The 27,336-nt window shown below is 33.4% G+C and overlaps 1 protein-coding gene across 2 annotated transcripts in view; it reads right to left on the bottom strand.

The window, feature by feature from the left end:
- Positions 1-27,336, bottom strand: part of Rock1 (Rho associated coiled-coil containing protein kinase 1) — a 151,407-nt gene that overhangs the window by 100,721 nt on the left and 23,350 nt on the right. For both annotated transcript variants that reach the window (XM_015482498.2, XM_048806464.1), the window contains exon 2: positions 9,775-9,856. In XM_015482498.2, coding sequence (XP_015337984.2) covers positions 9,775-9,856 — 82 coding nt within the window. The remainder of the gene's footprint in view (positions 1-9,774; positions 9,857-27,336) is intronic.

Below are 27,336 nucleotides of genomic sequence, written 5' to 3'. Positions count from 1 at the left end.
ATTCAAAATCGGAAACATTTCTGGTTCCAGATATTTAAGATAAGGTGTACTTAAGCTGTATATTAGATTTTAAAGCTCCATTAAAAAATTCTGGGGCTGAGGCTGTAGCTCAGTGGCAGAGCACTTGCCTAGCATGTGTTAGGCACTGGATTTGATCCTCTGCACCACATTTAAAAATAAGGGGCTGAGGATATAGCTCAGTTGGTAGAGTACTTGCACAAGGCACTGGGTTCAATCCTCAGCATAATAAATAAATAAATAAATAAATAAATAAATAAATAAATACTGTCCATCTACAACTATAATTTTTTAATTCTGACTTATATAACACTGTGTGGAAGGCATTTTGGCAACATGTATCAAAATGTAAACAAGGATACAATTTCTAACTCAGCAAATCTTGAAATTTATTCTAAAGAAAGAATAAACAGGTATAACAAATTGTACATACTTGTTTATCACATTCTTGCATTTATAGTGTAAGTATATATTAATAATTTGCTATTTTTAATAGTGAAGAAATAGAAAAACTGAAGTGTTCATCATTACAAATTTTTTTAAATTATGGTACATCCATGCAATTGAATAAATATATATGTGTGTGTGTGTGTGTGTGTGTGTATATATATATATATATATATATATATATATATTCTTAAGAATGTGTTATCTAGGGGCTGGAGTTGTGGCTCGGTGGCAGAGTGCTTGCCTAGCACATGTGAGGCACTGGATTCTATCCTCAGCACCACATAATAAATAAATAAATAAATAAATAAATAAATAAATAAAGGCATGCTGTCCATCTACAACTGAAAAATATATTTTAAAAAAGAATGTGTTATTTATATTTATTGGCAGAAAGATATTCACAATTTGTTTTTTTTACTGAGCACACTGGTTAGCTGACCAAATTCACCTTTGATTTTTATGTAGGATGTTCTAACTTTCTGATCCAATGATATGTATGTGCTAAAATGCACATTCCTGGGTAATCACAGAGATGTTTTGTAGTTCATATTTCCTTAGGTAAAACTGTTAAGTTATGATTACGATCACAGTTTTAAAATACAGTGTTCAGCTGCCTTCCAAAATGACTGTACCAATTTCCACTCTCACTTATATTCATCAATCCTAGAAATTATTTCTATTTTTCCAAAGTTGGAGAGAAAAAAAAAACTTTTCCATAATTAAACTTCTGATATGACAAAATCTGTCAATATTTCTGTAGTCTCTAGTTCTAGTATTCTGCTTAAAAAAAAAAAAGGCATTCCCTACTTTGAGGTTGATTATAAACATAATTACCTGTAATTTTATCTAGTACTTTGTCTTTTCATTTGTATATGTTGTAAAATGGGCACTGGGTTTCATTTTCTCTCCCAGTGGAATATGGTCTCAATAAAAATTATTGAATAACCTACCTTTTCCCCAATGACTTACATGCTATATTAAGCTTATACTGAATTTGTGATGCTGGGGATTGAAGCCAAGGGCCTTGTGCATGCTCAGCACTGAGCCACATCTAAGCTCCTAAGCTTACACTGAATTTTCATATAATAAAAAAGTATGTTTCTAGACTCTATGATGATCTACTTGTCTTATGTCCTTCAACAAAGTATTATTTTTCTTATAACCCAGTACATAGTTTGAAAAGATAATCCCAAAATATTATTAGGATAATTCTGCCTCTCTCTGAAATGTAGACACATTACCACTTAAGTGTTAGACTCACTAAACTATGCAAGTCATTTACATATTTAAAAGAGAAAAAAATTCTGCCAAGGATACTGTCCCATATTAATGCCTGGAATGAACCGTAATTCCTAGCTGTGTAGAAGAAAGTTCCTTTGTTTGTTTTTTACAATGCTGGGGATTGAAACTCCAGACCTTGTGCATGCTGGGCAAGGGCTCTACCACTACCACTGAGCCATAACCTCAATCCCAAGAAAGTTTTTAATGCTACTACCAAATGGTAGTTCTACATTTTTAAAAAATCACTTGAAAAATTTTTAAAATACAATTGTACACTAATCATAATATATTATCAATATAATCTATATCCTCCTCTTAAAAAACTTACACTTTTTAAAGTGTAAGTATTTTAAAAGTAAATAATATATAAAAGATAGTACATACATTTTGCTGTTGTTTTAGAACTTTTATTCATTGGAATCCCCCAGAAAAGTGAAGACTTCAAGCTACATCTAACTTTATATTCATAGTCCATGAAAACCAAATTTAATTTTCTTAGAGCTAAAATAGCACTCATCTTTAATATTGCATGATTTTACTAATGTAACGAGTCAAAAACCTGAAAATGAGAGCTCTTCTACAAGTCATAATAACTTTTCATGTTTTCTTTAAATTACTATAGGATACAAGAAAAATTTCCCCTTATATTGAGTAATATGTGCCATTTCCTTCACAAAAAGGTTGGGAGTGAGATTTGACATTTACAATTTAAAAAAATATACTGTGACACCAATAAAGATAACTGTGCAAGGGCAAAAGTAGATGGATGGAAGGCTTTTGTAATCATTTAATTGAAAATAATGAAATCTGGACAAGAGTGGTTGTGATGGAAAATAAAATTCAAGTCTTTGAAGTCTTACAGAAATTTAAAAATATGCATTTATTAGTCTTTTCTTTCACTTCCTATAATCAGACCATTTACCTATCTTTAAATTAATTTTCTGGCAACTAGACCAATCTCCAAAGTTTTTCTATAAACTTTCATATCAGCATGTTAATTCAGTATTCTGGGTGGAATCTGCACTGAATTGGGGGTATAAAATAATTTTAAATGCTCAATGTTTTTCTCATTTCCTGAACAACTTTTCTTCAAAGTTTTAAAAGCTCATGAGAATAATGAAAACAAAACCTAACAAAGTAATTCTTTTTTATTATCCAATACTAACTCAAAACTCCAACATACCATGTCAGTCTCATCTTCTACCATCTGTCCTTCTCATCCTTTTTCCCTCTCATCATGAACTAAAATTAATTTATATCAAACTCTTAGTTAATCAAAAGATATCTGTTCCCTCACTGCCTGAACTGATAAGATTCCTCAACTGATAATTCTAGCCCACACTTTAAGACTCAACTAGAATATTACTTTTCTATGAAGACTTTTGGGTCTTTTATTTGTTTGGTTTTTGTTACCAGGGATTGAACCCAGAGGCACTTACCACTGAGCAACATCCCCAGACTTTTTTATTTTGAGACAGGGTCTCATTAAGTTGCTGAGGGCCTGCTATATAACTGAGGTTGGCCTTGAACTTGTGGTGCTCCTGCTTCAGTACCCCAAAATTTATCATTTCTTTGTGGTCAAAATCCTTACTCAGGCTTTTTGAAATATATATCTATACATCTATCTATCTATCTATCATCTATCTATCCTCACCCTACTACTGCAAGAGAACACCAGAATTTATTTCTCCTATCTTACTATAGCTTAATACCTATAGACAAATTTTCCCCTCCCTCCCTTCATCCTACTCTCTCAAGTCTCTGGTAACCACTATTCTCTCTTAACTTATGAGATAACTTTATATTTGTGAGATCATGTGATATTTATCTTTCCCTGACTGGCTTACTTTACTTGGCATAAGGATCTCCAATTTCATCCATACTGTCACAAATGACAGGATTCCACCCTTTTTACAGATGAAATGTACTCCAATGTATATAGAGTGAGACCATTTTTTAATCCATTCATTAGTTAATGGATATTGAGGTTGATTCCACATCCTATCTCTTGTGAATAGTGCTACAATAAACACAGGACTACAGATGTCTCTACAACATAATGATTTCATTTGCTTTGAATCCATGAGTGGGATAATTGTATTATACTAGCAGTTCTATTTCAAATGTTTTAATAAAATTCCATAGTTTTACTTAATAGCTGTAATTTACATTCCCACCAACAAAAGTATAAGGGTTCCATTTTCTCCACACCTCACCAATACTTTTCTTTTGTCCTTCTGATAATAGCCATTCTAACTGAAGTAAAATGATATCTTATTTTGATTTGATTTATATTTCCCTGATGATGACTAACGATATTGATCATTTTTTCAGATATGTTGGCCCTTTGTATGTCTTTTTTTGAGAAAGGTCAACTTAGTTCTATTGCTCATATCTTAATCAGATCGCTATTTTGCTACTTAATTTTTTTAGTTCCTTATGTATTCTTATTAACCCCTTATCAGATGTATAGTTTGTAAAGTTTTCTCCATTCTGTGGGTTGCCTCTTCACTCTGATTGTTTCCTTTGCTACACTGAAGCTTTTTAGTTTGATAAAATCCCATTTATCTACTTTTGCTTTTCTTTCCTGTGCTTCTACAGTCTTATCCAAAAAATCCTTGCCTATTCTAATATCATGAAGTGTTTCCCTTGTATTTGCTCCTAGCAATTCAGTTTCTGATCTTACATTTTTAAATCCATTTTGAGTTGATTTTTGTAACTGGTGAGAAGTGGGGGTTGTTATGGTTTGGATCTACAATGCCACCACCCCCACCGCCAAAAAAAAAAAAAAAAAAGTATGTGTTAGGCAACACATTAATTTTCACCGTTAAATGATTAGATTATAACAGCTGTCACCTCACTGCTGAATTAATCCATTAGTAACAACCTAAATGGACTCCTGGGTGGTAAATCTAAGGGAGGTGGGGCATGTCTAAAGGAAGCAGGTCACTCCTTCACTGCTTTCTGGCTGCTATACACTGAGTTTTCCTCTGCCACATCCTTCTGCCATGATGTGGCATAAGGTCTGTCTCACCTAAGCTCAGAGTCAGCCAGCCATGGACTGAACCTTTGATATTGTGAGCCCAGAATACATCTACCCTCCTCTATGCTGTTCTTATCAGATATTTTGGTCACAGAGACAAAAAGCTGACTAACCCAAAGGTCAAGTTTCATTCTTTTGCATGTGGATATCCAATTAAGCAGCAGCATTCACTGAAGAGACTGTCTTTTCTCCAAATTGTGTTCTTAGCACCTTTGTCAAAAATCAGCTGGCTATACAAGGGGTGGGTTTATTTCTAGTATCTCTGTTCTGTTCCACTGGCCTAGGTGTCTATTTTTATGCCAATACCATACTGCTTTCATTACTCCAACTTGGTAGTATAGTCTTTGAGGTTGGGGTAGTGTTACCTTCTGCTGTATTGTTTTTGCTCAAAACTGCTTTATCTTATCAGGGATTTTGTGGTTCCATAAGAATTTTTAGGATTTTCCCCCCCTTGGTCTGTAAAGAATATAACTGGTATATGATTGGATTTTCATTGAATCTGTAGATCAATTTGGAAAGTATGAAGATTTTTAACAATATTGATTTTCCAATTCATAAACACAGGATGTGTTTCTATTTTAGTGCTCCTCCTCAATTTCTTTCATCAATGCTTTATAGTTTTCCTTGTAGAGCTCTATCACCTCTTTGTTTAAATTTACTCATAGGCATTGTATTTTAAAGAGATCAATTTTATCCCATATTCCAAGTGTATTCTTAGATCACTATATCTGATACCTGTCAGCAAAAAGCAATTAACGTTGAGCATGGTGACATATGCCTGTAATACCAGCAATTGAGGAGGATGAGGCAGCCTCAATTACTTAGCCAGATCCTGTCTCAAAATCAACTAATAAAAAGGGGGATGTGTCTCAGTGGTCAAGAACCCTTGAGTACAATCTCCAGCACCAAAAAAAAAAAAACAATTAGAAACAAAACACCAACCTTTAATAATTTTGATGTGAACTAGGAGTACCTAAATGAATTTCAGCAGTAAATTAAATACTATCCTATGAAAATCTATTATGCTATATAAAATATTACATAAACATGTCAGGAATTGAAGATGAATGTCATAATTATATTGAAAAATAAGTTTACTTTTAACATGTTTTTTCACCTTGTTTTTTGTTCATGTTTGCTTATTTTATTATTTCACATTACATGTTGTTTTATTTCAAACAACTTGTAAACATTCTTTCTTGAAATAACATGTTGATTTAGAATTAAGTTCATTATTAAATGAGCATTAAAACCATGTTTCTTTTTAAAAGTTGGGTTTATTAATGTATAACAGAGTGTTTCTTGTTGGATGTAGATTTCAATGAGTTTTGAACAATACTAGGCTTATGTAATCATCACCACAAAGAAGTTAAAAGAATTCCAAAATTTCTTCATACCCCTTTCTATTCAGTTTTTCATGTTTATTAGTCATTTCTACAGTCTTATTCCAGGCCTAGGCAACTTCTCATAATTTCAATCTCAAAAGTCTGACATTTCTAGAATTTTCCACAAATGGAATTATACAGTAAATTCCCCCCCACACACCTTTTTTTTTTTTTTTTTGCTGTGCTGGGGGTTGAATTTAGCACCTTGTATATGCTAGGCAAGCATTCTATCACCAAGCTACATACCCAGCTTGAAGGCAGTCTTTGACCCTGGCTTTTCTCATTCGGCAGAATATTTCTCTGAGATTTACTGATAGGATTGTCCATGTCAGTAATTTGCTCCTTTTTATTGTTAAGAATATTCTACTATGTGGCTATCACAAATCGTCATCCATTGAACAGTTAATGGGCACCTGAGTTGCTTCCAGTTTTCAGCATTTACAAACAAAGCTGCCTTTAATATTCTTTGTGCCTTAAATAGGTCTTTGTGTAGACATATACTGTCATTTCTTTTGAATAAATACCTAGGAGTAGGACTCCTGAGTCATATAGTTGGGTGCATGCATAACTCAAACTCTTCCAAAGTGCTTTATCATTTATAAACCAGCCAGCAAAATATCAGAGTTCCAACCTCCAAGTTCTCATAAATACTTGATATCATTTTTTTTAAAGATTATAATCATTCCTATGGTGTGGTATTGCATCTTACTGTTGCCATAATTCGTAACTTTCTTTATTTTGGGGGGGGGTACTTAGGGGCACTCAACCATGGAACCACATCCCCAGCCCTATTTTGTGTTTTATTTAGAGATAGGGTCTCACTGAGCTGCTTAGCACCTCACTGTTGCTGAGGCTCACTTTGAACTCGAAATCCCCATGCCTTAGCGTCCTAAACTGATGAGATTACAGGAGTGCACCACCGCACCCAGCCATAATCCCTAATTTTCTACTGACCATGTCGAATAGTTTTCCATATGCTTATTGGCCATCTTCGTATCTTCTTTAGAAAAAAAATCCATTTAAATTATCTGTCCAGTTTTTAACTGTATTTTTATTACTGAGTAAGACTTTATATATTCTGGATATCAGCCCTTTGTCAAATAAATGATTTGCTAATATTTCTTTTTATTTTATGGGTTGTCATTTCACTTTGATAGTTTTTTTTTTTTAATTTTTTTTTCAATTGCAGTCGGACACAATACATTTATTTATTTATTTATTTATTTATTTATTTTATTTAATGTGGTGCTGAGGATCGAACTCCTCGCATGCTCTTACCGCTGAGCCACAACCCAGCCACTGATAGTGTTTTTGAAACACAAAATTTTTAGTTTTGATGTTTAATTTATCAATTTTCCTTGTAATTTTGATATTTTATCTAAGAAACAACTGCTTAATCCAAGATCATGAAAATTTATACCTGTTTTCTTCTGAGAGTTTTATAGTCGTAGCTCTTTTTTATAACTTAATTTTTGCATATAGTATGAAGTAGGAGTCCCACCTTCATTCTCTTACATACAAGGATATCCAGTTGCCTGAGTACCATTTGTTGAGGATACTATCTATCTTCTTTCAGATGTTTGCAACTATTTTCTCCCAGCCTATGGTTTATCTTTTCACTTAGTTTCTCTTTTGCTTGTGTGTTCGTTTGCTGATTTTTGTGGTATTGACGACTGAACCCAGGGACACTGAGTTAGATTCCCAACCCCTTTACATTTCTTAGAGACAGGGTCTCACTAAGTTGCCCATACTGCCTCAAACTTATCTTCCTGTTTTAGCCTCCCACATTGTTAGGATTACAGCTGTGCACCACTATGCCTGGCAATCTGAGTACTTTTGACATTTTAATACTAATCTCTCTTTTCCTTCCGTTCTCTTTTATTTAGATCTTGTCTAATTTATGTCTGCAGTATTGTGTAGTTCTTAGTATATAGATAGGTCTCACACATTACTTTGCCAAATATGCCCCCCAAAATTAAGATAGCATATATTTCAATTCTTGCCACACAACTTTTACAAAATTATACCCCACTCTTGGCACCATCTTGTCTACCATCAAATAAGAAAGTGTATTTCTCCATCTTCTTAGTTCTTTCACAACATATTATCAAGTAGGGAGGTAAACAAATGTAAACATTAAAAGAACTGTACTGTTATTTCAGTAGAATGTGAGAAATTATTAAAAGTTTTATACTTAAAAAGTTCCCAATTTGGGGCTGGGGATGTGGCTCAAGCAGTAGTGCGCTTGCCTGGCATGCATGCGGCCTGGGTTCGATCCTCAGCACCACATACAAACAAAGATGTTGTGTCCGCCAATAACTAAAAATAAATAAATATTAAAAAAAAAAAAAAAGTTCCCAATTCAGAAGCTGGTACCATATTCTAAAATAAAATTGAGACTGAATTTTTTTTTTAAAGCAAAAATTGGAAGAACATAAAATTGGTAAAAAAAAAAAAAAAAATTCTGTGGCAAGATAACAAAATATAGAAATGATAAAAGTAAATTACAACAAAGTAAAAGAATATGACTATTTATTAAGATAAAACTTTTGTAATAAAACATATGTAATCAAAATGGAAAGATAACAACAAAACAAACCCAATCTAAATGCAGTAATATATATGGTTTAGCAACAGAAATAAATTAGTAAAGGAGGATTTTATAATCTAGTTCTTATTACTAGTTCCTTATGATTAAAAGTTTGAAATTATTTTAAGTCATGTAATCATATTTTAAATTTTAATATGAAAATCCAAAATGGAATGTCTAGGAAAAAAATTTATAGGGGCTGGGGTTGTGGCTCAGTGGTAGAGTGCTTTGTCTAGCATGCATGAAGCACTGGGTTCGATTCTCAGAACCATATACAAATAAGCAAAATAAAGGCCAACAACAACTAAAAAATATTTTTTAATAAATTTTATGAAGCTTAAATATAAAACAATTTTCATGGACAAGATCTTCATATCTTAAGAGTTTCTCATGTCATTTATTTATTTATTTTTACCTGTGAGTTTTCAAATAATGAATTCATTTATAAAATAAAAATATGAAAAAGATACAAAACAAAATACAACATATAATTGAAACACAGTGTTATGTGTGTGTGTGTGTGTGTGTGTGTGTGTGCGCGCGCGTGAGCGTGAGCGCGGGCGCTGGGGGTGGGGCCGCAACTGGGGATTGAACTCAGGGACACTCAACCACTGAGCCACATCATATTCCTAGTCCTTATTTGTATTTTATTTAGAGACAGGGTCTCACTAAGTAGTTTAGTACCTCACTGTTGCTTAGACTGGCTTTGAACTTGCAATCTCCTGTCTCAGCCTCCAGAGCCCGTGCCCAGCTTATATATGCACTTTTTAACATACTTATTTCTGCTATTTATTTTTCATCCGCTTCTCTGAAAATTACTTTGTAGATTTTTCCACTAGACACTCAAACTAGCTAATAAAGTTTCTTTCACATTTTCTACTAATATTATGCAGGAATTATTGATAAAATAACCAAAAAATACAAGGAAAAAAGAAAGGATTAAATTATTTAAATTAAGATGTAGTTATATACAATCTGCCATTGACCTCCACAAAAAAATTACTTACATCTGCTTAAAAAGTTGTCAATATTTTTGTTTTTTCTTAAGGCAGGAAAATCCAAATCATATACCAAAGCATCCAATCCATCCTAAAGAAACAAAAAAACAGTTAGTTTTTTTGGATCACATTAGAGAATTTTGCTTTTTTAAGATTAAAGAATAGAAGCTACACTTAATATTTAATTTCCCATCTCTAATATATCTTGTGTTCATTTAACACAAGATTTTTACACCCTTTTACAGGTTAGTGAGTAATGAAATTAGATAAAAGCTGTTTTTATTTCATATGTAGATTTTCCACTTTCTAAATCGGCCAGGCACAGGAACAGGAAAATCACCACAGATGAGCAGCAGGTGATTTTAATTCATGCATTTTTCTCCACATAAGGGCATGTCGTTTTACATTTTACCTCCTCTTTATTTTCATTTCACAAGTATACATCAAAAACCTACATTTCTCACTACAAATACTTTACAAGGTAATAGCTAAATAGTTAATGAAGCATGAAGTTTAGTATAAATTCCACATAATCCCAAAGACAAGTTATATACACATATTTAGTTCTAAAAATGTATTAAGTTTTCATAGAGTTCTTTCTTTCTTTAAAGCACTTTCTAGGGCAACCAGTAGTAAAGGACAAGTATGAACATTTGTTTTTCAGTGGATATTTACTAACCAAGTACCAGGGCACTGTGAAGGTGTACCAGTCAGTGTTGGAATGGAAAGGCACTTATTTAGACTATACATCCTGCCATATGGCAGAAGCAGGAAGAACATTCAGGTAATTCTAACCTATCTCCATTACAAAGTGTCACCCTCTGGTAAATGTGGTTTGTTTAACAATGATGTATAATGATGAAGAATGAGTTGAGTCACGCTTAAAAAGATTCACTTGCAGAGTTGTTGAGAAATTTGAGCATTAAAAAAAAAAAGTACTTGCTTTTTAAAGGAAAAAATAGTGTATTCACATGCTACTGCTGGGAGGTCAAGTCACATAACCTTTCTGAGCCTCAGTTTTCTTTATTGAAAAATGAGGATAATGAACACCTATCTGCAACTCATATAATAAATTTGTGACAAGAAAGCAAAGTAAGAAAAATGTTTAGCCCTTAATAATACCACTTCTCTATTTCTGTAGCTGACATCAGAAAGCTCTACAAGTTAGTCTCCCTGTTGATAGAAACTACATTAAAAAAAAAAAAAAAACAAAAAGAAACACCTTCTAATCATACAGTCATAAAACCTTAAGAGTAAATCTTAGATCATGATGTCAAAAATCTTCCTCAATGCAGTAATCCCATCTGGCTTATTTTGGTCATAGTATTTGATTATGTATTTGTCAATGAAAGACTAGCTGACTCCACTAATTGCTTATGATCACTATGTGTTTGGACCTATCACTGTATGCTTTAATTTTACAGTAATATGAGATAGTCTATTGCTTTTTCAGTATCATCCATATGCAAAAATCACATACCTCTTATCAGAGAGAGAAAACTGGCAAGAAGGTATTCTAGCATAATTTAAAGCATATTCCAACTGAGGCTAAGGGAGTGAAGACACTAGAATGAGGCACAGAGATGCAAGCTTCCCCTTTAATGCAGAGAAGAAGTTATACAATATAAGCCATGTGCATACCCAACCATAAATTGGGGCAAGGAATCCGGACTTTCACTCAATGTTCTAAATTCTGTAACAAAATGAAGAAAATACTTCTGCATTTCCTAAAGTTAAAATTTTGATAAAGGGATTCAGGACCTTAACAGAAATTAATAGTCTTCCAAGTGCAAAACCAACTGACAAGGAATGACAGCTTAAGCATATAGTCTTACTTCTCCTTCATTAAATTTCATGATTTAGAAATGAAGCAAAGCTACAATCTACTTTCACAACATGTTTATCATCTAGCTTAATCATAAATTTAAGAATGCAGAGGAGACTGGGCACAGTGGCACATGCTTACAATTGCAATGGCTCGGGAGGCGGAGGCAGGAGGATCAATAGCTCAAAGCCAGCCCCCAAAAGTTAGCAAAGCCCTAAGCAACTCAACACAACCCTGTCTCTAAATAAGATATATTAAAGGGGGAGAGGGGGCTGGCGATGAGGCTCAGTGGTTAAGTGCCTTTGGCTTCAATTCCCACTTCCCCCCCCCCCAAAAAAAAAGAATGTAGAGGACAGCATATATAAAAAAGGGACCAATCAATGCTAAAGAACTACAATAATTAAATTATTTGCTACTAATAGTTAAACAATGGTAGTATACCAGTTATAGAAGTAATATTTTAAAAGAAGCTAGTCATGTAGAAATAGTCATGTAGAAAAGCATTTTCTCATATATATACAAAGGCATGCATAACTAATTGCAAGTATAACATTGTCCAAGATTATCTTTAAAGTATGAACATTTCTTATGTCCTGAGAAGCACTGATATGTGCCGGGGTAGCTGGGCTATCTCAGAACAGAGCTGTAAAAGGTAAAAGAAAAAAAGCTGTAAAAGGTAAAAGTAAAAGGTAGAAGAAAATTATTCACCTGAACACTTGTAAAAACCTTAGTTTTACAAGATACTCTTACAAAAATAAGAGTCCTATATAAAATACCACTTCAGATTAGATCTATTAAAAAATAACATGTTTATTATAAGGCAAGAGAACATAAAAATCATAGAAAAAATGGTATGTTATATACATATATGAAATATTCATTTTTTGGTAAATTTTCAAAATCTAAGTGTTTATTATTCTAAACCTAACAGACATATTTGGGGAGAAATTACCCTGAAAAATACCAGAGCTTTTGAAAACCAAGTTATTTCTAAACTAGACTGAACACTGCTACTAAAAGAATGATACCAAACTTTGATGACAGAGGATATACTATTTAAAGAAAATGTTTAGTATTATGAAGTAGAATGTTTTCAGTAAATCCCTTCACTAGTAAAGAAATAAGAAATTCTCAAAATTAAACATTAACATGAAAATGAAAACAGAAATGCCTTAGAAAATTTTAACAAACTAAATACAATTAAAATGTGTTTAATAAGTATCACATTACTGTATTCATCACCTTGCTGTATTCATATCAATCAGGGCAATTATAATGAAAAAAAAAACTGTTCCAAGTTACTCAGACCACCAAATAATGGCTTTTCCCAATTAGTCTCCAACAATGCCCTTGCAGTATCATTTTCTCTGCATTCATATAGCTAGGCTTGAGCTGCAGAGTACAGTAATTTCCCAAATAAGCCTTACTCACTCTATCCCACTGCCTTTGCACCTGCTCTAGTCTCCAGCTGGAATGTGAACACTCATATTCAGACTGCCTCAAATATCCATTACTTTTTGCTGCCTTCCCAAAGATCCTGCTATGTTAATAAAGACTTCCTTTGTTCTCCCTATTATAAGAATTGTTACATTTAAATACTATATTATAATTATTTATTTACGAATCCGTCTCCTCTTTTGTAGGGAAACAAAAAAATACTAAACTTCTCAGGGAGTTCACAAGTAGGTAGAAAAAGAAAATACAAGATATCAAGTATTATAAGTAGGTCTTACATAAACAAAGAAAAGACTGATCTTTGGGGCTTTAGAGAGGACATAAATTTGGGCTGAATCTTGAAGAATAGAACTTGGAATAAGATGGAGGTGGGTCAAAGCAATCAAAAAAGAGGGAAAAAAAGGAAAAGTTAGAGAATAAAAATAGAATGTTCTAGATTGGGAAGAGTAAGAAGGAAGTTCAAGAAACAAAAAAATGAAGACGGGTTAAGGAATGTTAAAGGTATGACATACCAGGCCAAGAATTTGGGTATTTATCTTTGGATATCCATTTGAAAACAGAGGAATGGGGGGGGGGGGTGACATACTGGTTTTTATTTTAATAAAGTCTGGCAATGAAAAAGCTGACAAATTAGATCCAGAAGAAACTGGAAGAAAGTGGAACAATTTAGAAGGATGATGTGGCAATTCAAGAAAAAGAGAATAAAAGACTGAACTAAACTGGGGAAATGGGAATGGAGCCCTAGAAGCAAAAAAACCTGATGAATGACTAACTGAAGGAGGAACAGGAAGGGTTAAGAATGATTATATCTTCTAATTTATATGAGTAGACAGTGACTTCATTAACCAAGGCAGAAAATGTAAGTTGGAAAGAGAAATGCTTTAGACATAATAAATTTGAAGTCCCCAAGGGACATCATTTTAAAGATAACTATTGCAGTTGAAAATATGACTTTGACTTCAACTAAGAGACTGGGACTATTATATACACTTGGGAGTCACGAGAGCACACTTAATCCATGAGAACAGATGCAGTTACCCAACAAGAGCAAACAGAATGAAGAAAAGAACCTTGGGAAATATTGACATTTGAGAGGTAAGCTGGGCAAAAAATGTGCAAGGAGCACGCAGGAAAAAAGGGAAGACAAAATCACATCAGTAAAGCTGAGGTAACTCCTGGAAGAAACTTAAGAATAACTAAAATGCAAGAGAAAGGTCAAATAGAATGAAGAATGCAAGAAAAGCCAAATCACTTGTAATTAAAATTCCACTAATGACAGCTACACAACCATATAAATGACTTAATGCCACTAAACTATGTACTTTTTAGAATTAGTTAAGTGTTAAGTTTTGTTATCTATATTTCTCTTTTTTAAGTCACTATCAGATGTCAGAAAAGTTACCACTAGCAAGATCCAAGCTCTCTTTCCCTAACAAAACATTATTCTGACTCTCTCTTTCCCACACAAGCGCGCGCACACACACACACACACACACAAACACTCCCCAACCAGAGCTATTTGAACCAATTTTTATATAATATTTTTATACCTTCATTTTATTTATTTTTATGTGGTGCTGAGGCTCAAACCCAGCACTTTGCACATGCTAGGCAAGCTCTCTACTGCTGAGCCACAACCCCACACCTAATTGAACCAATTTTATAGAAGCTCTGGGAAAACTAACGATTACAGCAAACAAGCAAAAGTACAATCAATTAAGTCATCTTTAAAATGACAGAAAAGTTGTTTGTCAGTTTACTTTTTGTTCCACTCCAATGTAGAGAAGTATAGTCATAGTCTTGAGCTGCCAGCAGGCTGGTTTCTATCCCTGCCCCCCATACCTTGACCCTCCAGAAAGCAAAGTAAAACTGTACTGTATTTACCATTTTAACCTATCTGGGAGATACTGAAGGAACTAACAAACTGAAGGAACTAACTACAAAACTTACAACTAAACCAGAAGATGAAGGATTGCAGACACAACATATACAACAGACCATCTAGTACCAGAGAAGAAGCTGGAGTGAGACTCACCAGGAATGAGTAGAAAAATAGCAAGTAGAAAGCCACCTGCGTGCTCAGGCAAAAAAAAAAAAGCATGTTGAAAAAAAATGCTGAAAAGACCCTAAGCTTTTACCTTAGATTGATTCTGAAACTCAGAGGAAACCTAGTTAAGTGGTGAAGGAATACCCCTGCAAAAAACAAATCTGCAAAGACTAAAAGAGATGAGATTCTCATTCTCCCTCCACCCCACCCCTCTAGGTAAGGTTTTCTTGGTGTATGTTTGCACATCTGAAATTCAAAGAATTCAAAGAAATTTCTGTCCAAACATTAGGTGAATACAAACCAGAAGGAGAGAGACTTCAGTAATCACCAATAAGGAATAATCTAACAACAACAAAAAAAAAACATGGAAAACTTTCGAATATATACAATATCAATGATAAAGCACAACACCCAACAAATTCTGGAAAAGAAAACACGTCTGATTTCCAAAGTTAATACAATAAAACAGTTAAGTGACTAATTTTCAATTTTAAAAAAGTTACAAGATTCACAAAGAAAAATATAGCTCATCTAGAGAAATAAAATAAATGAACAGAAACAATCCCCAAGGAAGCCTATACACTGGACTTACTAAACAAAGGCTTCAAGAATTGTTTTAAATTACATTTGAAGAGCTAAAAGAAACAGAACTATAGGAAAACTATATATGAGCAAACTGAGAACATCACCAAAAAAGAAATTATAAAGGTACCAAACACAAATTCTGACACTAAAAAGTTATTAAATATAAATGGACTAAGCTCTCAAAACAAAAGACAGAGACTGACAAAGTAAATTTTAAATACACACACACATCAATCCATCTATACGCTGTCTTCAGGACAGGTGCTTCAGATCTAAAGACATAAATTAAAAGTTAAAAAAGAAAGATATCCCATGTACATGTTAAGAAAGACAAGAAAAAAAGAACTGAATTGGATAAATTAGTATCAGAAAAAAACAGATTTTTGGTTTAAAATGGGGGGGGGTGCTAAAAGAAGCAAGGAAGTATATATTGATAAAAGGGTCAATTTTTCAATAAGATATAATAATTACAAACTTATATGAATCAAACAAACAAAGGCCCAATATATAGAAAAGAAACAACATAGAACTGAAAGGAAGAAATCATAGTTCCGCAAATAATTGTAGATTTCAATGACCAAGTGTCAATAATGAATAGAACCACCAGAAAGAAGATAACAAAGGAAACAGTAGATATGAACCAAGCTAGACTCCACCCAATCATAGAATACACATTTTCCTTAAGGGCACCTGGAACATTCTCCAGGATAGACGGACCTATGTTAGGCCATCCTGCCGCAGTCTGGCTGGGCACAAATCATGAGCCACTGAAGCAGGAACAAACTCTATTTCTGAGCTCCACAAGCACACTCCACACACGCTCCCCGCGAACTCTCCCCAACGCCAAGCGGCTCCTCCAGGAACCACCAACCCGAAATCCCTCCTCCCGCACTTCCCCAACCAATGTGAACTCTTCAGGAATCCAGGGAGAGCTCAACCGGAACTCAACGGGAACTCCGAGAGAACTTAAGTCATTATCTTAATGGCTCGCTGGCGTCACCTCTCAACCTACTACTTCTGGCAAAAATGCCATGCGTCATCCCGACTAGGCTGTGGCCCTCAACACCATCCAATAAATCTTAACTTTCAAAAGATTAAAATCACAGAGTATCTTTTCCAATCACCATGGAATGAAACTACAAAACCATAACAAGAAAAAAACTGGAAAATTACAAATGTATAGCAATTTAAAAATGCACTCAATACAATGGGTAAAAAGAGAAATATGGAAAAATAGAAAATACTCTAAGACAATGGGAAATGAAAACATAACAAACCTTGCTTCACTGATAAAGTCTACCAAATATTTAAAGAATTAACACTAAGTTGGGGTTGTGGCTCAGCAGTAGAGAGCTTGCCTGGCATGTGCAAGGCACTGGGTTTGATCTTCAGCACCACATAAAAATAAATACAATAAAGGTACTATGTCCAACTACAACTAAAAAAAAAGAATTAACACTAAGTATTTTGCAACTCTTTCAAGAACCAAAAAGGAGGAATTACTTCCTGACTTACTCTGCCAGGCCAGCACTGCCCTGATTTCAAAGCCAAGACATCACAAGAAAACTACATGTTACAGTTTATAAAATGTGAATGGAGGCAAAAAAATGTTCAACAAAATACTAGAATACAGCAACATATAAAAAAGATGACACACCAGGTCCAAGAGGGCATATAAAAACCTATCAATGTTATATACCATATTAATAAAATAAGTCTGGGATAAAGCCACATGACCAATCTTATTAGAAACAGATAAAGCACTTAACAAAATTTACATACTTTCCTAATTAAAAAAAATCACACTCAAAAAACTACAAAGAAAAACTTCTATTAAACATGAAGGCCTTGTATGAAGAATCCATAACTAACATCATATTTAATGGTTAAAAGACTGAAAGCTTTTCCCTGAGATCAACAACTTTTACATTATGTATATTTTGCTGTAATTTTTATTTTTAAATATAGTTACTATGAATCTGAAATAAGAAGTTTTATCAGAATAGAAGGGATGAACACCAGCTTATAGTGGGCAGGAAAGTTAATAGCCAAGAGAAATGATAAAGATTAAAATCTTGCATGATTTAGGATATAAGTTCAATGGAATATCTTTAGGAAAAAGATGTATTTTTATGGAAGGTAAGTGAGCAAGAGTTTAAAAAAATGTTAAATAAGACAAAAGTACAAAGTTGAGTAATTAACTTATAAGGTAGAAGAAAAATACTTCTATAAAAAGGGTACAATGTAAAAAGGACAGGGAATCATATTCCAAGCTAACATTAAATGGTCATGTGACTTGGAGCAAGTTATTTAACCTTTACCATCTCAATGTTCTCATCTATAAAATGAGGATAATTACTACATAGGACTGTTGTAAAATAAATAATGCTGTATTCTAAAAAGACACAGACTCCTAGGCAATTTCAAAGAGGATAATCTATTCTTACCATTTTAAAGGTTTATAGGTATGGGTGAACAAAAGCTAGGTGTTGTTAACATGAATAACAATTTCAAATGGCTTAAATTCTGTGTGGGAGGAGTTGCTTCTCAAGTGATTCTTTTTTGTAAGTGTCTGATTCATTTCTTTGGGGAAAAATAAATAGATGTTGAAAGTCTTTTAGTTAGTAGTAGTATAAAAACATTTTTGACCAGACCTGAATTATGTGAAAACAAGAAAAGCAAACAGGGATAAAAAGACTAAAGTAAATTATGGCTAAAAATTTTCCAAATTGGCAAAAGACATAAACTTATAGGTTGACAAAGCTGGCCATACATCAAACAGGACATAATCAAAAGAATTCAAGCCAACAACAACAAAAATCCTGTCAAAACAGAATTCTATACCCATTTTTTTTTTAATCAAGACAATCTCAGAGTATGGAAAATTAGCACCTTGATTACCAGCAGAAGAAATTCTCTTAATAGAAAATGAAAATGTACTGGTATATTAAGACAGAAGAATAAGAAAAGTAAAAATGTAGAAAAATATAATACACATTTTTTCTCTTGAAAGTTGAAGCAAAAATATTATATTGTCTGATTATTTCTCAATGTTTATAAGATGTTAAAAGTAAATATATTATTAAAAAAAAAAAGAGCACAAAGTGACAAAGGAAGTTAGATTTCTACCCTTTATCTGAATTAGTAAAAGTCAATACTAAATAAGGTAAGGTTCTATGTGTCTAATATCTAGAGTAACCAATAAAAATATGAGAAATGATAAAGATTAAAATCTTGTATGATTTAGGATGTAAGTTCAATGGAATACCTTTGGGAAAAAGATGTATTTTTATGGAAGGTAAGTGAGCAAGGTTCTAAAAAATGTTAAGACAAAAGTACAAAGTTGAGTAATTAACTTATAAGGTAGAAGAAAAATACTTCTATACAAAGGGTATACAAAAAAGAAAAGATATACACAAAAAACACTATTAGTAAATCAAAGTGGAATTATAGTAAATGTTCAAGTATCCAATAAGAAGACAAAAACAGGACTCAAAAGTGAAAAATCAAGGTCAAACAGAAAACAACAACAAAACTCCAGCAAGTTAAAGCCCCCAAATAACAACAGTAATATTAACTAAACAGCCTTCAAATTAAAAGACAGATTGGCAGAATGAATAAACATGACCCATTCACAGATAAGAAATTTACTTCGAATGTAACCATATACATAAATTGAAAGTTAAAGGATGAGAAATGATTATAGAATGCAAATATTAATCAAAAGATAGTCAAAGTGGCTATATTATCAAAGTGAACTACACAGCAAAGAAAATTGCTAACAACAGAGTGGAAAAGTACATCATGATAAAAGAGTAATCCATCAAGAAGGGCAAGCAATCTTGTGTGTGTGTGTGTGTGTGTGTGTGTGTGTGAGAGAGAGAGAGAGAGAGAGAGAGAGAGAGAGAGAGAGAGATGCTGGGGACAGAAGGAGGGGGAGGAGATATGCTGGGGATAGAACCCAGGGCCTCACCCATGCCAGGCAAACACTCCGTAATGGGTTACATCCCCAGCTCAGGACAGCAATCTTAAATGTGCATGCTCTGAATAACAGAATTGGGAAATAAGTGAAACAAAAACTGATAGAAATGAAAGAGAAATAGACAAATCCACAATTTTAATTGGCAATCTGAACACTCTGCTTTCAATAACTGATAGAATCAGCAAAGAGAACAACTTAACATCATGAATCAAGAGGATTTAACTGACATTCTTTACAAGTGATCATGGAACACTTACTAAGACAGAACATATCTTGTATGAAATATAAAAGAATTTCAATTATACACTATGTTCTCTGACCAAAACATAATCAAACTACAATAAATAACAAAAAGACAGGAAAATCTGGGCTGGGGTTGGGGCTCAGTGGTAGAGCACTTGCCTCGCATGTGTGAGGCACTGGGTTCGATTCTCAGCACCACATATAAATAAAGTCCACTTGACAACTAAAAACCTATTTTAAAAAAAGATAGGAAAATCTCCAAACACTTGGAAAATAAACAACAGATTTCTAAATAATCCATGGATCAAAAAGGAAGTCTCAGGGAAATAAATAGATATACTGAATTGAATGAAAATGGAGATATATCAAAAGCTGTGGAATAGTTAAAGCAGTACTGAAAGAGAATGCACAGCACTAGCTGCTCTTATTAGAAAAAAGTAAGGCTGGGCTGGGATTGTGCCTCAGTGGTAGAGCGCTTGCGTGAGGCACTGGGCTCGATCCTCAGCACCACATAAAAATAAAAATAAATAAATATATTTTTAAAAGGTTATCTTCTTTAAAAAAAAAGAAAAGAATAGGCTGGGAGAAGAGGTAAGGGGAGACAGGTGCAGTGCAGCTCAGTATTAGGGCACTTGCTCAGCATTCACAGGCCCAAGGTTTGAACCCCAGGGCTGAAGAAGTGGAAAAAAGTAATGATTTCATACCCACATTCTAAATTCTTTAGAAAAGAAACTATAAAAAGAATAATTAAGGCTGGGGTTGTAGCTCAGTGGCAGAGCGCTTGCCTTGCACATATGAGGAACTGGGTTCAATCCTCAGTACCATGTAAAAATAAATAAACAAAATAAAGATATTGTGTTCATGTATAACTAGGAAAATTTTTTTAAAAAGAATAATTAAATAAGTCTAACATAAACCAAAAAACAAAACAAAACAACCATAACAAAATCTCACAAACAAAGTCAACAGTGGAAACTCAAGGAAACAAAGAGCTGGTTCTCTGATAATAACAATCAAACTGACAAATCTCTACTAGCAAGATTAACCAAAAAAAAAAAAGAAAGAAAAGAAAAGAAAGATGACACAAATTGCTAGTATCAAAAACAAAACAGGGGGCTGAGGTTGTGGCTCAGCAGTAGAGCACTCACCTAGCACGTGCAAGGCCGCAGCACCACAAAATAAATAAATAAATAAATAAATAAATAAAAGGTATTGTGTCCATCTACAACTAAAAATAAATATTAAAAAATACAAGTGCTATCACTAAGGGTTCTGAAAATATACAAAAGATAATAAAAGAACACCATGAAAAACTAAACATAAATTTAAAAACTTCAGTGAACAATGAACAATTCCTTAAAAAACACAAATTAACAAACTCTATACAAATAAGATAATTTATATAATGCTATTAATGAATTATGTAAAGCCTACTAAAAAAAATCCTCCGGAGTTATACAGAGAATTCTACCAACTATTTAAAGAAAAATTAACACAACTGTACACAATCCCTTCCATAAAACAGAAAAAGAAAAAAGTACTTTCCAACTCATAATATGCAGCCAATAACACTTTAATATCCAAGTTACTACCAGATAAGAAAATTAAAGACCAATAACATTAACAAATATACATACTAAAGCTTTAAACAAAATAGTAGCCAGTATAATTCAACAATATATAAAAGGAATTATAAACATAACCAACTATAGTTTATTCCAAAGATGCAAGATTTATTCAATATTAAAAAATAAGCCAATATAATTCACTGTATGAACAGGCAAAAAAAAATCATATGATCATATCAACAAATACAGAAAATGCTTTTGACAAAGACCAACACTCATTCATGTGGAAAAACTCTCAAAATTAGAAATAGAGTTGCAGGGGCTGGGATTGTGGCTCAGCTGTAGAGCACTCGTCTAGCACGTGAAAGGCCCTGGGTTCGATCCTCAGTACCACATAAAAATAAATAAATAAAATAAAGGTATTGTATCCAACTACTTCTAAAAAATAAATATTAAAAAAGAAAAAGAAAAAAAGAAATAGAGTTGCACTTCCTCAACTTGATAACGAACACAAAAAACCTTACAACTAATATACTTGATGATAAAAGACAGAGTATTTTCCAGAGTACCACTCTTCTTACTCAGTATAATATTGCAAATTGTAGTCAATGTAATAAAAGAAATAAAAAGCATGCATATGAGAAAGGAAGAGATAAAATTATTCATATTTTCAGATGATTGTGCAGAAAATCTCAAAGAAACCACAAAACCAAAAAACAAATAAAAACCACCCAGAAGTAGTGAGTTCAACAACATCATTAGGTCATAAGATAAAAGATTAACATGCAAAAATCAACTGCATTTCTAAACATTAACAATTAACATGAGAAAACTAAAATAAAAAAAAACAGGGCTAGGGCTGGGGCTCAGCAGTAGAGCGCTCGCCTAGCACATCTGAGGCCCTGGGTTCGATCCTCAGGACCACATAAATAAATAAATAAAATAAAAGTGTTGGGTCCAACTACAACTAAAATATATATTTAAAATAAAAATACAATGTCATTTACATTTATTCAAGCAAAAAGGACAAGCAAAAAGGAAATACTTGAGTATCAATCTAACAAAACATATAGAGGATTTAGGCTAAAACCCACAAAACATGAATGAAATTAATAAATAAAAAAGATGTACAAGATGGAGAGAATAAATATGGTATTTGTGGATTAGAAGAAACACAGGCCAGATGTGGTAGTGCACGCCTGTAATCCCAGCAGGAGGCTGAGGCAAGAGGACTATTAAATTGAAAGCCAGTCTCAGAAACTTAGTAAGGCCCTAAAGAACTCAGCAAGACCCTGTATCTAATACAAAAAGTGGGGTGCAGGAGTAGGGATATGACTCAGTCATCAGGTACCCCTGGGTTCAATCCTCAGTACCAAAAAAAAAAGAAGATAAAAGAAACATAAAAGACATTCAATACTCCCAAATTTTGAAATATAGATTTAATGCAATTCCTATCAAATCCTAGCAAAACTTTTTGTCGATACAAGCAAGATCAGGCACAGGAACTAGAGTAGCAAAAACAATTTTGAAAAAGGGGAAAAATCTAATTACCCAAGTTTTAAGATAGTATATAGCTATAATAATCAAAACAGTGTGTCATTCATGAAAGGATAGACAAAAATCCATGGAACAGAATAGAGAAATGAGAAAGAGACCAACACAAGTAGAGCTATACAATTTATGACAAAGGATGAAAAGCAATCCAATGAAGGAAGGTAATCTTTTCAATACATGGCTCTGGACCAATTAAATACCCACGGGGGGGAGGGGGGGTACCTCAACTTCACACTTTATAAAAAAAAAAATCAACTGAAAATAGGGTAAAATCTCTATGACCTATAGCTCACTGAAGACTTTTTAGACATATCACAGAAAGTATCACACATAGAAGAAAAAAAATCAAAAGAATTGAACTTTATTGAAACTAACAACTTTTGCCATATGATAAACCCAGTTAAGAGGATGAAAAGAAGCCAAATACTGGGAAAACTACTTGCAAATCACACATACCATACTTTAAATACTCTAAAAACTAAACAGTAAAACAAAACCAGATTGGAAAATGGGCAAAAGATTTGAACAGTTATTCCATCAAAGAGGAGATAATGATGGCAAATAAACACAGATATTCAACATCATTAGTCATTAAGGAAAGGCAAATTAAAATCACTATGAGATAAACACTACACATTCATTAGAATAATATGAAAAATAGTTGCAATAGCAATACTGATTCAGAGAAACTGGATCTTTCATACATTGCAGATAGGCATGCAAAACAGTAGGTCCACTCTGGAAAATACCTTCTCAGCATCTAACATAGATCTCAGCACTGCATTCATGGGCATTTATCCCAGAGAAAGGAAAACAATGTCCATGCAAAAACCAGTATATAAACATTTATAGCAGCTCTCTGTAACAGCCAAAAAGTAGAAAAAACAAAAATGACCTTCAGTAGATGAATGGCTAAGCAAAATGCGGTACATCCACACCATGAAATAATACTCTGTAATAAAAGAGAACAAATTACCAATATAGCTATAATAACCAAACAACTTGGACGGATCTCAGAGGTCCTATGATGAGTGAAAAAAAAAACAATCTCGAAAGATCACATGTGGTATGATTTCATTTTAATAACATTCTTCAAATAAAATTTTTCAGAGGGTGAACTGATTAATGACTGCCAGAATTAGGGATGTGGGATCTGGAAGTATGATCTTTTGGGCTAAAAAAAATATGAGGATCTTTGTGATGAAGGAATAATAGCTCTGTAATTTTATTTTAGTGATGGCTATTGGAATCTACATAGGAAAAACATGCAAAGCATTATACACATATATCTAATTAACTGCAACTACCTGATTGGAAAATGGGCACCATATAAAAATAAATATAGTATAGTTAATAATAATAAATATAGTATAGTTACTATAGCTAGGGAAAACTATTAGGGAATGATAAATGGATGAAAGGTACACTGGACCTCTCTGCACTATATTTATAACTTTCTGTGAGTCTGTAATTATTTCCGAACAAAAACTGAAAAAGACAAAGAACAGATGCCAATGTGAAAATGATACATGGAATAGAATTATCTGATGAAGTTCTTAAAGCAATTATTATTAAAATGCCCCCAATATAAGGGCAAACACTCTTAAAAGAAATGGAAAGATACTCTAGGCAATAAACAGAAGAATCAAATGGAAAATAAATTCATTTATTTATGGTAGTACTAGAGATTGAATGCAGGGGCAATCTACTACTGAGCTACATTCCCAGCTCTTTTCTTTTTTTATTTTTGAGAAACAATATCACTAATTTGCTGAAACTAGGCTAAAACTTGTGATTCTTCTGCCTTAGCCTCCCAGGTCACTAGAATTATAAGCATGAGCCATTGTGTCCATCCCCAAATGGAAAATTTAGAATAAAGAAATTCAATAACCAAAGTGCAAAATATACACTTGATAAGCTCAATAAAATCACAGAAATATATACTTGAAGATACATCAGTAGAAATTACCAATCTTAACAACACAGAGAAAAGAAATTTCTTTAATCAACAGAGGACCAGCAATCTATGGGATGATACCAAAAAGGGGAATATTTGTATCATAAGAGTCAAGGACAGGACTGGGGTTGTAGCTCAGTGGCAGAGTGCTTGCCTAGCACTGGGTTCAATCCTCAGCACCATATAAAAATAAATAAAATAAAGGCATTGTGCCCATTTACAACTAAAAAAATATATTTAAAAATAAAAAGAGTCAAGGACAGAAAAAACAATGTAATGTAGGAAAAATGTTTGAAGAAATAAAGATGGAAAACTTCCTATATGTGCTGAAGGACATAAACCCACTGATTCAAGTAGCTCAGCAAACTCCAACAAAAGAAATCCATTTCCAAATATATCATTATTGCTGAATTAAAGATGAAAATATCTTGAGCACAAACAGAAGAAAATAACACATAACTTATGGGGGAGGGGGTTGAACTGAGTAACTGCAGATTTCTCTACATTGATCATGTGAAACTTCTGAAAGTAGAACCCTTTAAATATTTTTATTGGTGTATAGTTATTAATAGGCGGATTCATACATACACATAATCTGATCAATCACATTCCCCAGTATATTCTTTCTCTCTCCTCTCCTTGATCCACTTGCTCTATTCTCCCGATCTCCTTTCTATTATATTATTTCAATTAGTCCATTATAATTGTTCACTATGGGATTCACTGTGATATATTCATATATCAACACAGCATAATTTGGTAGATTTTGTTTCCCAGCACTTCCCCCATGCCCTCCTCTCCCTCCTGCTGGATCCCTTTCCTCTATTCTAGCTCTCCTTTCGATTTTCATGCAATCTTCTTTTTAAATCCTCCCCTCTCCCCCTCCCGCTCCTCCTCCCCCTCCTTTTACTGTGGTGAGGGGGTAAGGAATAGGGGACTCCTAAAGGAATTTCTTCAGACAGAAGGGAAATTATAGAAATTTGGAACATGAGCCAAGAAAAAAAAGAGCAACAGAAATGGTATCTTTTCTTCTACTGAATTATTTAAAATAAGTCTGGCAAAATCAAATAACCCAATTGATAAATGGGCAAATGAACTAAACAGATACTTTCCAAAAGAAGAAATACAAATGATCAACAAATATATGAAAAAATGTTCAACATCATTAACAATTAAGGAAATGCAGATTGAGACTACACTGATATTTCATCTTATACCAGTCAGAATGGTAGTCATCAAGAATATAAATAATAATAAATGCTGAGACAATGTGGAAAAAAATAATGTTTACACTGTTGATGGGATTGTAAATTATTAAAAGCACTGTGAAAATCAGTATGGCGGTTCCTCGAAAACTAGGCATGAAACCACCATATGACCCAGTTATACCACTCTTCAGTATTTATCCTAAAGAATTAAAGTCATCATACTAAAATGATGCATGTGTACCGATGTTTATAGCAGCACAATTTACAATAGCCAAACTATGAAACCAGCCTAGGTATCCATCAATGGATGGGTGGAATGGAGTCGTATTCAGCCATAAAGAAAAATGAAATTATGTCATCTGCAGGAAAATGGATCAAACTAGAGACCATCATGTTAAGCAAAGTAAGTAGTCAAACTCAGAAGGTCAAAGGTTATATGTTTCCTCCCATATGCAGAAGCTACAGAGGAAGAAGGAAAAGAAAGTTGGGGAGAGTCTCATGAAAACCCAGGAGAGATCAGTAGAGGAAAGAGACCAAAGGATGGGAGATGGGGAGTGAGAAGTGTTAGGGAGTGATATCAGCCAAATTACATATTATTATATGGTGCGCATGTACGAAAATATTAACAACAAATCCCATCAATATGTACAAATGTAATGCACCAATTTAAAAAAAAAAAGGGGAAAAAAGTTAAACAGTAAATAAATAAAGTAAGTGTGACAACTGAAAGCAAAAACTGTAAATTAACTAATGTCTTTTCAATGTATATAACAATAAGAAAATTACAACACAGAGGACAAAGATAACAATATGAGGGCAAGGTTATTGATTAAGTTAAAAATGAATGTTGAAATACCTAAAGTAGCAACAGCTAACAATATCCACATAAAAGATATAGTATGGAACACATTAGATAAGTTAAAATGGGGCTGGGGATATATCTCAGTTGGTAGAACATCTCATACATAAGGCCCTGGGTTCAATCTCCAGCACCACAAAAGAAAAAAGAAAAAAGGTATACTCAAAAGCAAGAAAGAAGAAACAGTAATGAAAATTAAGGGAAGAAGCACAAAACAATATAAAGGGAGACTTAGCCAGATGTGGTGTGCCGCAGTCCAGGTGCAGCAAAATAACGGGGGGGGGGGGG

Source organism: Marmota marmota, unplaced genomic scaffold, assembly GCF_001458135.2.
Source record: "Marmota marmota marmota unplaced genomic scaffold, marMar, whole genome shotgun sequence".
NCBI lineage: Eukaryota > Metazoa > Chordata > Mammalia > Rodentia > Sciuridae > Marmota > Marmota marmota.
The sequence above is the reverse complement of the archived record's forward strand: the minus strand, read 5'-3'. Positions and strand labels throughout refer to the sequence as shown.